The sequence below is a fragment of the Malaclemys terrapin genome, chromosome 2 (genome assembly GCF_027887155.1).
Source record: "Malaclemys terrapin pileata isolate rMalTer1 chromosome 2, rMalTer1.hap1, whole genome shotgun sequence".
NCBI lineage: Eukaryota > Metazoa > Chordata > Testudines > Emydidae > Malaclemys > Malaclemys terrapin.
Genome location: NC_071506.1, coordinates 119,273,020 through 119,287,203, shown reverse-complemented (window position 1 = coordinate 119,287,203; position 14,184 = coordinate 119,273,020). Strand labels below are relative to the sequence as shown.

At 42.7% G+C, this 14,184-nt stretch overlaps 1 protein-coding gene across 1 annotated transcript; it reads right to left on the bottom strand.

Annotated features, from left to right (window-relative positions):
* Positions 1 to 8,655: 8,655 nt before the first annotated feature.
* Positions 8,656 to 12,017, bottom strand: FOXQ1 (forkhead box Q1). The gene has a single exon (XM_054020604.1). The coding sequence runs from the start codon at positions 10,461 to 10,463 to the stop codon at positions 9,435 to 9,437; it is 1,029 nt and encodes a 342-aa protein (XP_053876579.1). The 5' UTR covers positions 10,464 to 12,017; the 3' UTR covers positions 8,656 to 9,434.
* Between the last annotated feature and the right edge of the window lie 2,167 nt (positions 12,018 to 14,184).

Genomic DNA, 14,184 nt, shown 5'->3' with positions numbered 1-14,184 from the left:
GAGGGTTAACTTGATATCACAATTCAATCTTTATTTCATTGTTCATGAGATTAGAACAGATATTGCTAGCTAATCATTCATGAACAGGGCTCCCAGTAGAGTTTACTTTAAAAAAAAATAAAAGGGGATTTCAAATAAAACGTGTGGTTCAAATTAAATACAGACAATTATTTTGCTCTTGCCATACTTGCTGAAGAGACATTTTAAACATTAAATAGTGTTGCTATTAGGACAGGTTAGAATCCAGCTATCTAAGGTGGCATTTAACTGTCTAAACTATCCTTTCTCTTCCTGCAATCCCCTGCCTCATGCACTATGAACATTGCAACTTCTGCAACAAATGAAGCAGGGGACCTAGCAGACAACAGTGTCATTAACTACAAAATCCCAATTCATTTACTGAGTAGGTCCATCCTGTGCACTGAATGAGCCAGGGTCCATTGGAAAAATAATGTGTAATTAACGACTATATCCTAATATATATGCTCAAGGGGACTGAATTAAGATTTCACAGAAACCTTGATTCTGGCATTTTCTAACTTTTGAGTGCTTACCTGTGCAACCTTATGTTCTTTTAAATTAACATAGTATGAGAATATGTAAAATGTAGCCAACTATTACTGAAGCCAACATGTGATCTTGTATTTAAGACAACTAGCTGCAACTTCTATTAATTAGCGCAGAACAAACATTAGCTCAATGGTTCCTCAGCCCAGACCTTGTCCCTGGTAGGCCAATATGATTCAGTCAGACCAAAAGTCTATCGGCACCAAACCAGTGCCAAGTGAATCCTGAGCAAATCGACCCACAAATTGCTCAGTCTGCTGTTCCCATTTGAAGAATCAGGCCCAACTATTAGGAGAATCCCAAATGTGGACATGAGTGCAAAGTCATTTCCCCCATGTTTAAATTAAACCATAAAAGTTGATATCCCTCATTTCTCACTTTAAGCCTATAATTCCAGGGTCTTCAAGGAACAATCACTAAGTATTCCAGGTGGACAAGGAGAAAACATAAGTGCTAATGAAGAGTAACTCAACTGATGTTGCAGGAGTTACCCTGGTATAAAAATGCTTGTGAGATCAAAATCAGACCTTTATTTTTTAACCAGCGCTGTAATGTCACTAGACCTGAATCATTCCAATAAACGTAAATCCATTATTTCTGTCCCCACAGATAACCTCTGAAGGATGATTGAAGGGAGCCTTGCTGTCAGTCCACTGAAAAGTACAAAAGTGGGAAACTTGTTACTCCCAAAGAAGAAGATAAATAATCAGTTCTACCCAGGGGATCCAATCCAATCCCCAGGAATTGGCAGGATTCAAATCTAACAATTCCTGGGAGCATCTGTCATATTTCTCTCCCATCCATTTACCTGGCTGCAAAAGATTTGGAGATTGTCTCTATTCTCATGGGTTGTTGTAATAACATGGAGGCAGACATTTGCCTTGGTTTGATCATAGCCTTAATAGTGACCTTTATCTCAGTGAGATTGTGAATCAAGCTAAAATAAGGATTATAATTTAAAAGACCTTTAGTGTATATGTTTCTGCATCTTTATCTCATATTTCAGAGGCTGAAATATTTGAAGCTGTCTGAGCCATTCTTAACAGAGCTGGAGAAAGGAGGTCTTTACCCTCTTCTTGGTAAAGCATGCTGGGAAAGGGGAGGAGTCTCAGGCCTATATAATTCAGGCTTTTCTCCCTATCAGATAGTATTTGGGAGGACACTATTAAGAAAGTGTATAGTCCTGCTTTATTAAGAAGAGCCTCTGAAAAATACAGGTAGGAGCTGGAGCTATTTCTTCTACTTGATCAAAACTTTTATTAATGTGTTGTTCTGAAGGGACTCTGGGGATGTATGTTGCTGAGAACTTTGGGGTATGAGTCTATGTGTGATCTGTTGTCAGATCATAACGTCTCCATCTCTGTTCTCATTTAACCTATTTGTCCTTCTGTGGTGGGGAAGAGAGGCAGGAAGCCTGGTATGATGATGTGGGTTATTCATAAAAGCCAAGCATCTATTGTGCCTTATTACCAGACAGTTATAGATAAACTGGACAGAGTTCAGAGAAGAACACTAATGACTAGAAGGCTTCTTGGACTGACTTAAGAGGAAGAGCTACTATATATAGGTGCAGTTGTGCTAGGTGACTAACAGAGAATCTGATGATAAACTACAAATATTTGTTGGGTATATATGCCAAGGAGAGAGAAGAATAATTTTTTAGCATGGTACAAACTATATTGTAATGGGTGCACGTTAGTAAGGTGATGATGGCTATATAAGTACCTAGAAAGATAGTAACTGTTAAAATTAAGACGGAATATTTTTTTAGGGTGAATCTCAAGCAATATTTATTGAAAACGAACTCTGTTAGGCTGTGGTGTGGTAACTATAGTTTGGAATATTTAAAACTAGGCTAGATACCGTCTTGCACAGTTTCTACAGTCATTTATTATCCTGCACTGGAAGGAGGATGGATTAGATGATTCTGTAGACCTTTCCTATCTCTAATTTCTGACTTTTATTGAAAATCTAGAGGCAATTACTTTCATAATGAGATACCACAACTTTCAGCTGCAAATACTGTAGAAGGAATTAAAGTAAATACTTCCCTGTCAAAGGCCTATTCCAAGAAGCCATAGGTTACATCTGAGACCTTTTTGAAAATCAAGGTGAAACTACCTTTCCAACAACACATGGTAAAAATCTCTAACTCTTTTATAATAACTGACTTCTCACAGATCATAATATACATTGATACAAATACAAAGGAAATGATAATGTATTAATCAATGTTTTGCTGAAAGTTTAGGCTCTTTAAACAGATAACTATAAACCATTTTACACAACAGGATTTTGTCTGATTAAAGCAACTAAGACTTTTCCATCTAGTGATGTAGTTTAGGATTGATTAATAGGACTTGAGCTCCAGCATCGTATTGACAATGTTACTTGGATTTGGTATGATAGCTAATGCTAAAACAAAAATTAAGAAATAAATTGGTCACACCTTTATGTTAAGGGTACACTTAATTTATAAAGTATTAATAAATGACTGAAAGATATAACACACCTTGGTAGGTACTATAGCTAGTTAAGTACATTAGTAGAAGTTGAAAGCAACTTATTAAACTCTAAAATAATCAATTAACATTTATTTAAAACATTTATTACCCCTTCATGAACTACTCAAATGCACACTTAATATAAAGTGTGAGTAAGAAATTGATATGACAGAAAATGCACAAGAGAAGTTTAAAACAATATATGAAAAGGCTCTACTACAGCAAGAAAATAAAGATGAAGGTAAAACTTTTCAAAGGCACCTAATTGCTATAAGATCACGGGGTGGAATGAGGGATCGTGCTTTTTTAGATGCATGTGCATCCAATTGACACTAATGGTTGTAATATTATATATTGAGGGAGGTGAAAATCTGACCCTTTGTTCCTAAAATGAAGTTTTTAGATGCATAAAGATTAAGATTGGTACCTACTGGGATCTGCCAAAGCTCCTAAGAACTTCTCTCATGGAACACTTATGAGAGTTAGGCCCCTACTGGGATTGTCTAAAGCACCTATCTGTGTCTTTAGCTGTCTAAATATCTTTACAAATCTGGTTCAAAGTGCAGAGTGTATAGATTACTGTAGGCCAGAGCCCACTGCTCCGCATTAGTGCCAAAAAAGCTATTGGTAGGGGGCAGGCATGCTTTGTCTTCTTGAGCCATGGAGAGGTCAGTATATGTCACAACAAGAAACCAATATCTTGGTGCTGCAGTGCAAAAGTCATGACTCTGTGCATTCTCATGAACCTCATTTTTAGGCATACTTTAGCTTAGAAGAAGAACAAAGGCCCACCACATCCAGATACACCAAGGTGGAGCATCATAAAATCGATAATAATACCTAATGGAAAATGGAACAGGATGCCATGTAAACTATGCCTATGTTGTGGAGTAAGCAGACCTGCAACCTGCACAATGAAGCACCACTTGCAGTTCTTTTGGGAGGGGTCACAGCAGCAGCTCATGAGCTCAATGACAGACTAATCTGACATGCCCCAAGTCCTCAGCTCAGGTTGTCATACTAATAAAGTAATCATGGGTAGGTGCCCCTGGAATACATGGTTTGAGACACTGGAGAATATTATCCAAAATGGCCCTTTTTCTTCAGAACGTGAGAGAGATGGCTCTAAATTCAGCCCTGGTATAAGAGGGTATAACTGTTGAAATCAATGAAGTTGCAGCAGGGCTATAATTAACCCTGTTAAACTAAAAGCTGTGAATACCTCATGGAATTGGCATGAAGATTTATCTTTTTACTATGATTTTTATGGTTGCTTTGTGAGCAGGATAGGGCTTTAGGTGGCTTTAACAGCAAACTCACCAATGCTATACATCCTTGTCTTCAATGAACAAACTTGACCCTTAAAAATATGTGTGTATATATATATATATATATTAGTGTTACTCCCATTGAGTTCAATTGTGCATGATTTGTCTCTCTTCTTACTGGGGTGAAACTTCTCCTGGTGCAGAGGCCCTACACAAAGCTGTGTGGCCACTTAAGCTTCCCATTAAGGACTGAGTCCAGCTGCACTTGGGGTTCCTTGGAGGAAGAACTGGTGAAGCTCCTTTTTTCTGAGGGCAGAGATGGGGTGATTGAGGTTTGCATAAGGAATGAAGATTTCTGGTGTGGCGTAGAGCTTTGGTCCGAACCACCCCCTTTTCAGGCCAGGACATGGGGAAGAAGTAGCAGGAATGACAGGGCAGAGGGAGAAAGAGAGGGAATCTCTGTCAGGACACCATATAAGGTGAGCTGAAGTAGCATTCTTGGAATGGCTCAGCTGCCTGGTGGAGGATTACATCCTCTTCTACGCCTCTCCAGTATATTTATGTGAAATCCAGCTATTGCTGTTAGCTGGAAGACTGGATTTTAGCTTAAGGGGTTAATTGACACTTATGTGCTGAATTGGATCTTGTTAGAGTCTCTGCACTGAGCTCAGTCTCGCTCTTGAATAGGGTGACTGACTTCAGTGGGACTTTCAACAGGGATACTTAAGTGAGTAAGGGGTGTGGACTCGGGTCCTAAATGTACAAAGATTATTTAGCTCAGCATACGGTGCAATGAAGAAAAATTTCCACCAGCTTAATTTATTATGCCATCAACAAATGTCTTGTGTAAAATGGGATAAAATAACTAAATTAAAATAACACTGTCAAGAAACTATCCTGATGAGATCTGTCTACAAAGGTTATGAACAAAATGATTTGCCTCCACTTAAAATAGGAGTATTTAGTTTAGTTGTATTGTACCCTGCTACGGCTCAGGTTTCTCAGGATTGTTCAGGTTCTAGAAACCAATATGCTGCTGACATCCATGGACAACTTCTGAGGCATGTGTTTCCTTCTCGTGGTTGAGACATGAACGAATACCTGAAATAGATTTCCCCATAACCCATGGAGTCATAACTCTCAAAAAAGAAGAATCTGTGATGCAGGATGTGCAACTGTATTGATCAATGGAACTAGAAAGCTGTAGTTTAATCCTAAGGGCCTGAGAAGGCACTTAAGATTCCTGCAGGTCATTGTGTGCCAAGGGGAAGGTGTGTGTGTGCTCCCTGCTCAGACAAAATTCTCATTGCTGCTGAAGTCATTGGGAGTTTCCTTTGAGCATGGAGGACAATTGGTCTCTAAGAGCCCTGAACTCCACCCACACTCAACGCAGAACCACTCAGATATCTTGGACAATGTGAACTCTTACCTATAGGGCTAAAAACAGAAGGGGGGGGGAGTATTGGCTCAGTGTTGGTTGGTGTTTCAAATATCAAAAGGAAAATGCATTTGTCTCAGTTCTGTCATCCTGATTTATTAGGAGCTCAGAATGACAGAGTGCAGACATAAAAAACCTTGCCGTTTTGGGAAGGGCTCAGAAAACGTTAATTTGCTTGTTCCACACAAAAATGTAAAGTGTCAGTTCTCTGATTACCTGCTTCTGGAAAGTGTTTGGACAGGTGCTGTGTTTCAGTAGTCATCTTTCACAGCCGACAGGCTTGATTTACAGTTGTAGACCATAGATTTCCCTTCTCAGCTTTGGTCCCAATGCTGTGGCTGCCAAGGTATGTCAGTAGTGCTCTGCAGCCAGGAAAGGCTGCCTCTGGACTGAGGAGTAGCTACACTACCTGGATGAGATTCTAGCATAGAGGATCGAAATAGAAAGGGGTCCTTAATGATCTACAGGCTCCTCCTTGAGGACACAAGACTGCTCCTGTTCTGGGTATTGGAGTGTCCTTGTCAAACTCTAGTCACATTAGTAGTAGTTTTGTTAGTCTCATTGAGTTTAATGTGATTACTTCAATGAATAAATGGAGTAGGATTTGACTCACTACATCTCAGGTCCAGTTTATTTTGCTTGGGACCACTAAATCCTCTTATAAAACCACTTTCCTCTAGTAACTAATAAGCAATCAACCTAATCAGTTACTTAAGCCACACACACAACCTTTAAGAAGTGTTTATTGTGGGGAAAAATAGTTCCACTTAACTGAAACTAACTAAAATTCCTAGGTGGCTTTTTCCATTTCTGAAGCAGCCAGATGAAAGAATGTAAATATGGGGAGAGACATTGCTTTGAAAAGGGCCCAATCCTGCAGTCCTTACTAAGCAAAACTTCCACTGTTATTAGGGAGCAGGATCAGAACCAGAGACTTCTTAAATTAGTAATCTCATATTTTACTAGGTTTAAAATATCTTGTGGGAATCTCTTTTGAGTCTCCCATGCTGTTCATGCATTCTAATTTGGCGCTTGCAAATTGCCACCTGGATTTGTAGCTAAAATTACCTGGGGCACCTGGCAGAACCCTAATATTCCTGGGAAAAAAATCTGAACAGGTGAGCATTTGATGGGGAAAAGTAAACTAAACCTGCCAGGACTGGTGAGGCTACAGTTATCAAATATAAAAACCATTATCTACAATCCTGAAAGGCACAAAGAGGTAAATTTGAAAAGTTGGTATTCATCTAAAAGATTGAAATATTTGAAAACACTTTTGTAATGGTATCCTTTTTATATTTCATTCTTTCTTTAAAAATTGTGATCTTTTTACAAAACAGGATTTTAAAAAGTGTTCCACCTGGTTTGATTTTAAAAATACTTTGGTTAAATTTAAACAAAAATACTATATTGCCATCACAAAGTACAACTAGTACACTCTGAAATCATCCCTAAGGGTAGGCAAAACAAGATGTTAGCCCTGGTCTAGAAACAACTAAATTATCGATTTTACTATTATTATTTTTAAAGAGAAACTAAAAACACAAGCTATAGCAAAAGGTAGATTATGGAAAGGCAAATTAATATTTGTATAGGGCCTTGAGGATAAAATGGTATTTAAATACAAAGAATTTTATGGAAACCAATTCCTTTAATGGTTGATTACTATACATTAGACACTGATCTGTCGCAGTGCTCTTATGGATGTTATGGTTTGAGCTAAAACACATAAAATCTGTGTTTTATTGATCCAAATCTGGACTTTATTGAAATAAGTAAGCGTTTTCGGTTTGAGATTGTTTAAGGCGACTAAGTAGAAGGCTTCCTTTTCTGCGGGCATTTTTAACTATTCTGCAAATTGCTCTGAAGAAAAATTTATCGAATGGTAAATGGAGTGAGGGAGATAAGAAAATTCAGAGAGTCAAAATATAAATAAAATACACCCCAGATTTCATTTTATTCACCTTCCGTAAATATGAGAGGTTTTAAACGGATGGGGTGGGGGTGTGTGTGTGGGGGGAAGAATACAAGTTTCCAGTGGTTAATGCATTCAAAGTAGAACTTTTAAACTGAGTTTCGCAACGTTGTTAAAATCATAATTAATAACCCCCCCCCCCAAAGATTGCACCTCTTGCTTTTCTTTTCTTGAGGCTTTCCCGACAAGCCTTGTATTTAAAGGGAGAGTGTGTGTGTGCGCGCGTGCGTGTGGTTTTATCAGTAACCGAAAACACATCAGGAGAAAAATGTAAGGGGGGAAACTTTGTTTCTACCAGAAGCAGTTAGAATCAAGTTGAACTAACAACCTTCCTGAAACAACTTTCGTTTGTGTAAGGAGATAAGACAATAGGCTTAAGTTTCATCTCTGTCCTCTGGAAAAAGGTATCGCGCAGATTTTTTTTACGAAGCAAATGTTTAGCTGGCACTCATTTCCAAAAGATTATCTTTCAAGGGCCAGTCCTTCTGAAAGAATGAACATCAGTACTCGAACACTGTTTGACACGAGGAATTAAACAGTTATTTCAACTTTGTAGCTAGATGTTTTCTCTGGGCTAGGCTGGGGAGCATGCTTCTTTCAAAAGGAAGAGAAATCCGACAGACCCGTCTCAGTTAACAGGAATGCTAATGAATTTCTGTTCATCACACATCTAAACGCTAATGGGCACTAGGGAGGGGGGCTGACAACAACAACCAAAGTCTCTCCCAAAAATGCAGTTGAGCCAAGTGCTCTCCTTCAAGGTGAGGGCTTACCTACCTCTGCAACCTGCTCACTTTCTTTCCGTCCACACAACTTCTTCGCATTGTTTTACAGGCTTTCCATGAAGTCGGTATCAGTCCCCTCCCCGCCCACCTGTCTTACACAGAGACATCACGCTATTCCTTGTGGAGTTCTTTTGCAACTTTTATTGGAAAATAACCATGAAGCCTGAGGGTTTTCCCCTCCATAAAATAGTCACGCACAAATATACAGAGGAAAAAAAAAAAAAACAAAAAACAAACCCTTCCTGTCTTGCCAGTGGTCTTATCTCCAAAAAACACAACTCAGAAAACAGACGGAGCACAGAAAGAGACCACGGTCGACATTTCATTGAACCCAACATAACGATATATATATTTTTTAAAAAGCTGCGACCTGTCGTGTTAAAACACTTCTTTTAGTTTAAAACGTATAAATAAATCCACCCCCTCCCCACGAAATGCTCGGTGCTGTATAGTGGGGTTCATTTGGCACAGTGATGTATTGGTTCGGAGCAGAGAAATGACCCAGCAACCTCTGGCACCTTTTCAGTCGCCCAGCCCTCACCCTTGGGTGCACAACGCACCCCAAACCCGTAGTCGGGACTCAGCCTGATGGCACTGGTTCCCTGGAAAATGGCACAGGGCTTTGCGCAGAGAGAAACCAGCCCGAGAGCAGATCAGGCACCCGCCTTAAGCCAAGTAGTTTCAACAATGACTAAGAAGCACTTTGGCCCCTTGCGAAGTCCAAATACAAAGCGCCCCACTTTGGTTTGGTTAAAACCCCGCTCCCCCCCCCCCCCCCGCACAGTCACTTGTCTCCGGATAGAAAGTGCAGAAGCCAGAGCCTCGTCCTCCTCCCCGCTCCACGTGTTCCCCACCTCCCCCGCTGTGCCCCGGCCTGGGGGAGGAGGGGGGTCTGTATTAAGGCAGGAGGCTCTCGAGGGGGTAGGGCGGGTAAGAGGCCGGGAGCCCCGTGGCTGGGTGCAACGAGCCGGGCAGTCGGAGGGGGCAATAGAGCGGGGAGCCGAGCAGCGCCTCGGAAGGGGAGGGGAAGAGCTGGGGAGACTCCGGCGGGTGGGGGGCGCCGCCGGCCGTCAGCGCCTCCCTCCTGCGCTCCAGCGGCGCGGGCCCGTAGGCGTAGAGCGGCAGGAGGCCGCCGCCGGCGTAGAGGGAGGCCGGCGGGTGCGGGTAGGAGCCCAGCGGGTAGGGGGCGGGCGGCGCGGCCCAGAGCGCCCGGCCCGGGGCGGGGGCGCGCTGGAAGGGCCGGCTCAGGATGCTCTCGATGGCGAAGGAGCTGGAGAACTTGGAGCCCGGCCTGGCCGCGGCGGCGCCCGCTCGCCCTTCCTCGGCGGGGCCCCCGGCGCAGCTGCACGGGGCGGAGGCGCAGCAGCAGCAGGGGGCGGCCGGTGCCGGGCGCGGGGAAGGCGGCGGCGGCGGGGCGCGGCTGAGGCGCTTGCGGCGGCGGCGGAAGACCCCGTCGGCGAAGGTGTACTCGCTGCTGGGGTTGAGCATCCAGTAGTTGTCCTTGCCCCAGGGCCGGGCCGGGTCGCGCAGCACCTTGACGAAGCAGTCGTTGAGCGACAGGTTGTGCCGCACCGAGTTGCGCCAGCCCGTGTAGGCGCCGCGGAAGAAGGGGAAGCGGCCCATCAGGTAGTCGTTGATCTCGGCCAGCGTGAGGCGGCCGCCGGCCGAGTCCCGGATGGCCATGGCGATGAGCGCGATGTAGGAGTAGGGCGGCTTGGGCCGCCGCGTGTACGGCTTCCCCTTCCCGCCCTCCGCGCCCGCCGGCCTCGCGCCCGCCGCCCCCTCGCTGCCCGGGCTGTGGGCGGCGCAGTCCCCGTCCGAGCCCAGCTCGCTATCGCCCGGCGCGGGGGACGGGGCCCCGCTGCCCTCCTGGTCGCTGCCGCCCAGCTTGTCCTCGTAGCGCGGGGCGAAGACCTCCAACTTCATGGCGCGGCTGCTGTCTCACCCTGCCCCGGCCTCTTCTCCCCCCGCCGCCAGGCTGGGGGCGGCTCTAGGGCAGCCCTAGGAGCTGGGCTGGGGAGGTGGCTGGCTGATTTGGGGGGGGGTCTCCTTCCCCGTCGGGAACAGTGTGTGTGGGGGGGCTCTTGTTTCTCCCCCTGATTTCCTTCTTGGCGAGCAGCGCAGGCTAGGGGTTGTCTCCCCCTTCAGCCCTAGCAAGTAGCAAAGAACAGGGCCCGGGGGGATTTGGTTGGAAGTGGGGAGGGCTTTTCCCACTTGGACAGGTCCCTGGAGAATAGGGTACCCCCCTCTTAGCCTCCTGGAGAGTAGGTTACTTAGGGGCAGGGAGGTCTCTCTCTTTCTTCCACCCCTCTGAGATTTCTTTCTCTTAGGGAGATGCACCGTGTCCTTCCTCACTGCTTTAACTTTGGTTGCTCCAGGTGGGAAAACAGGTTGTTGAAAGAAAACCAGCTAACCCCAAGTCAGTCGGTCTGGGATGGGTAGTTCTGCAAAGTCAGATCCTTTCAAAGTTTGATCCTGTCCCTTCTTCGGGAGAGGTTCCTCATGTTACTGTCCACAGTTCATCAGAGCAATAAAAATGGAACACGTTATCTCTAGTGATGTCGCAGTTGCTCCTCTCTCTGTCTGTAGTTGCTGGTGCTCCTGTGTCAAGGGACCTGGTTTCTTCAGTCTTGAGTTCTGAGCTGACTTCTTGCTGTAGCAGTGGCAACAGCCAAGTTATTATTGTTATTAGTATTATTGTCAAGTCATTATCTCTCTCTCTCCCCTTTTGGCTCTGTCTCTCTGCACCACTTTCAGACCAGCCTATTATAATACTTAGGCAGCCGAGGAGAGGCGGAGCTAAAACCAGGATCTGAAAGGCTGGTGGGCGGGGAAGCAAGGTAGCAAAGGTGGGCATCCACTAATAAGCAAGATCAGAGTCATAATTATCTCCCTGTCATCTCAGATCTTGTTGGAAAGTTTATTTCATGTTTGTTTTGTTTTTGTGTTTTCCTCTGCCAGGTTCCACCCCTTCTCTCCCTCTCAGCCCTGGGTGTTTTGAATGAAGGAAGCCAGCAGGGACAGTGTGTGTAGGTTTGCATAGCAGGTTCCTCCTTCCAGGTGTAAAGTTCAGGATGACTTATAGGTGGCAGAGCAACACCAGCTACACATTTATTATTTTTACATAATACTTTGTTTAGTAACAAGTTGTAATATGACAGCTAAACACCCTATTATAAAATAATACAATGCTTCACTGGGAAGCTGTATAAACTTTGTTCTGAATTCCTCATGACTTATGTAGCTTGATAGTCATTTAATCCTCACCCCTCTCCTCCCAGGCAGAATGAAAAGTGAATGGATAGGCACTTCTACATGCTCTGATGGAAACACTTCAACAAAACTCTGACCTTGATTTTATGTATATGTAATGAACAGAGACACTAAACAAATCAGTGTAGCTGACTTCTTTCAGAACCTGTCTTTGTATCTCCCTCTGTATAACTCTCTATTAGATTGTTAATGTGTAAATAAAACCATTCTAAACATTAAAAAGCTGCTTTACTTGAGTTTGGTTTTTTTGCATGCCCCTAAACAGTAAAATTCAAATACAGGACCAAAATGTATATAATGAATTAGGACTTAGAATTTATTTGTTTTACCTGTTTCTTTCCAGAAAAATCTAACATGGAATATTTTTAATATGTATTTCACGATTGCCATGGTCTGCTCTTCATTGAGGTGACTAGTCCTATTCACTTCAATGTGCTTGTATTCAGTAGGACTGTTGGCTAAAAGGAGTAAGGACATGGATTGATAGCCAGTGGAACCTGTGATTTCTCTGAAAATTACTGTCTATATTGCTATAAGTCATTCAAATCAGTTGACTTAAAATGGGAGTAGGCTCTAACCTATTAAAATTCCGCACTATACCACATTTGTCAGCACGTGGAAGACTTTCTAGGATATAACCTTTCCAGAAACCAGTACAAAGATTATGTCCCATCTTTATAGATAATCTACCTGAATTCTGTGTTCCTAAATTGCTTGTTAGGTGGGTGCACAAATTGCTTAATAATAATAAAAGAAACATACTGAAACTTTTTGGAATGAGTGCTGATAGTGCATAAGGTTTATAAAGTTACATCATAATTCTATTTTTAGATGCTCAGCTAATACCACTGTCGATTTATCCTTGAAGTTTGCATTGCCCTTTATATTTTTTTGCAGCTGTGCAGTGGTGGAGAGAAATGTGGAAGAATGCAGATTTAGAAGTGTATTGAAAGAGACACAAATAGTGTCACTTTCTCTTTTGATGGGATTGCTTTCACCCATGCACCTGCAGAAAGCCTCAGAAAACTTGCCAATTTTTAATTCTGCACATGTTTTGAATAGTCAACAATGAACGGACTCTTCATTCTCTCATCTGTCCTTTCTTGTTGTATTCACCTAACTTTAATAAGGGGTGGGTGTCTTCCTCCTCAAGTTACCACTTGGCCCATCTTTAATTTTAAAAGGCCAAAAAATAAGAGGGAGGCCACCTTTTGGGGTTTTTCCCCCCCAGTTTTTTCCCTTCAAATAACATGAGATGAAATTTTTTAACAAATAGTTGACTTAACAAAAAAGTGAAGTGCCAATGTTTGTGCTAAGGGTATGGGGGGAAAAAAGCTCCTATTGCTTCCAAAACTTGTATTTTTCTAACATGATGCCAGTGGTGAGGGTAGGTTTCTTCCTCTTCCTGCCTTTGTTGTAAATGGCAATGGAGAAGCCATGATTTGGTAAACTACCTTTTGATGTTTATTTTATTACCTTTCCACCATTTGTGTGGAAAATGTACACATTGTCTCTTATCCTTATTCAAAGAACTTAAAAGTCATTCAAATGCTGTAGGTAAACATGTCAGACAAAACAGGCTTTTTCACAGCTATGTTTCAAGACTAGGAATGAGTGGCAAAGCTGGAGTTTTCTCTGCGTTTAAGAGTTTCAGCTCAGAGGTTAATATAAATTTCCCACAGTTATCAAGGTACCTTTATAGTGTGATCTGCATCTGATGCTGCTTTATTTGTCCAAGCCCCCATGCTGTGAACAGTTAAGCACCTGTGTAACTTGATTGGAATGGGGGAGTGCCATTGAAGTCTATAGGGCTACTTACCTGAGTAAAGTTATGCACGTGTAAGTGTTTGCAGGATAGGGCTAAATCCAGAGTTTCTGGTGTAAATGAGAGCAAAACTAAGCCCCCTCTCTTGTGCTGCTATTGAAGCAATGTTCTACGAATAGGGAAATATATTACTAAGTATCATAACTTACCATAGAGAGCATATGTAACCTGCATAGGTCAGTGCCACAAGTCTCTTCCTGCTATAGTTTAAAAAGGTACGATATTGCCTTTAGATTTATGATGATTAACACAATCATCAGGGAAAAAAGAGGATTTCATTAAATAAACTCACATCAAAAAGCACTTTGATGTGCTATATTAGAGCAAGTTTAAAAAACAAAAGTCCCTCTTGTAAAGCAAATATAAATGAAGAGGCAAATATTACTTTGTTCTAAAATGAAAATTACTCTAGCTTTTAAGAGTATCAGATTTTTATTTATTTTAGCAGGATGAAATCCACAAAAGCAGCACCTACACAAAAAGAAGGGAGGAGAAGTGAAATACTATCTGCAAATCATGGTCCTGATTCTCCTATCTTCATTCTTGTGG

Coding starts and splice junctions, on each gene's coding strand:
- FOXQ1 (XM_054020604.1), bottom strand. CDS start 10,463: ATGAAGTTGGAGGTCTTCGCCCCGCGCTACGAGGACAAGCTGGGCGGC.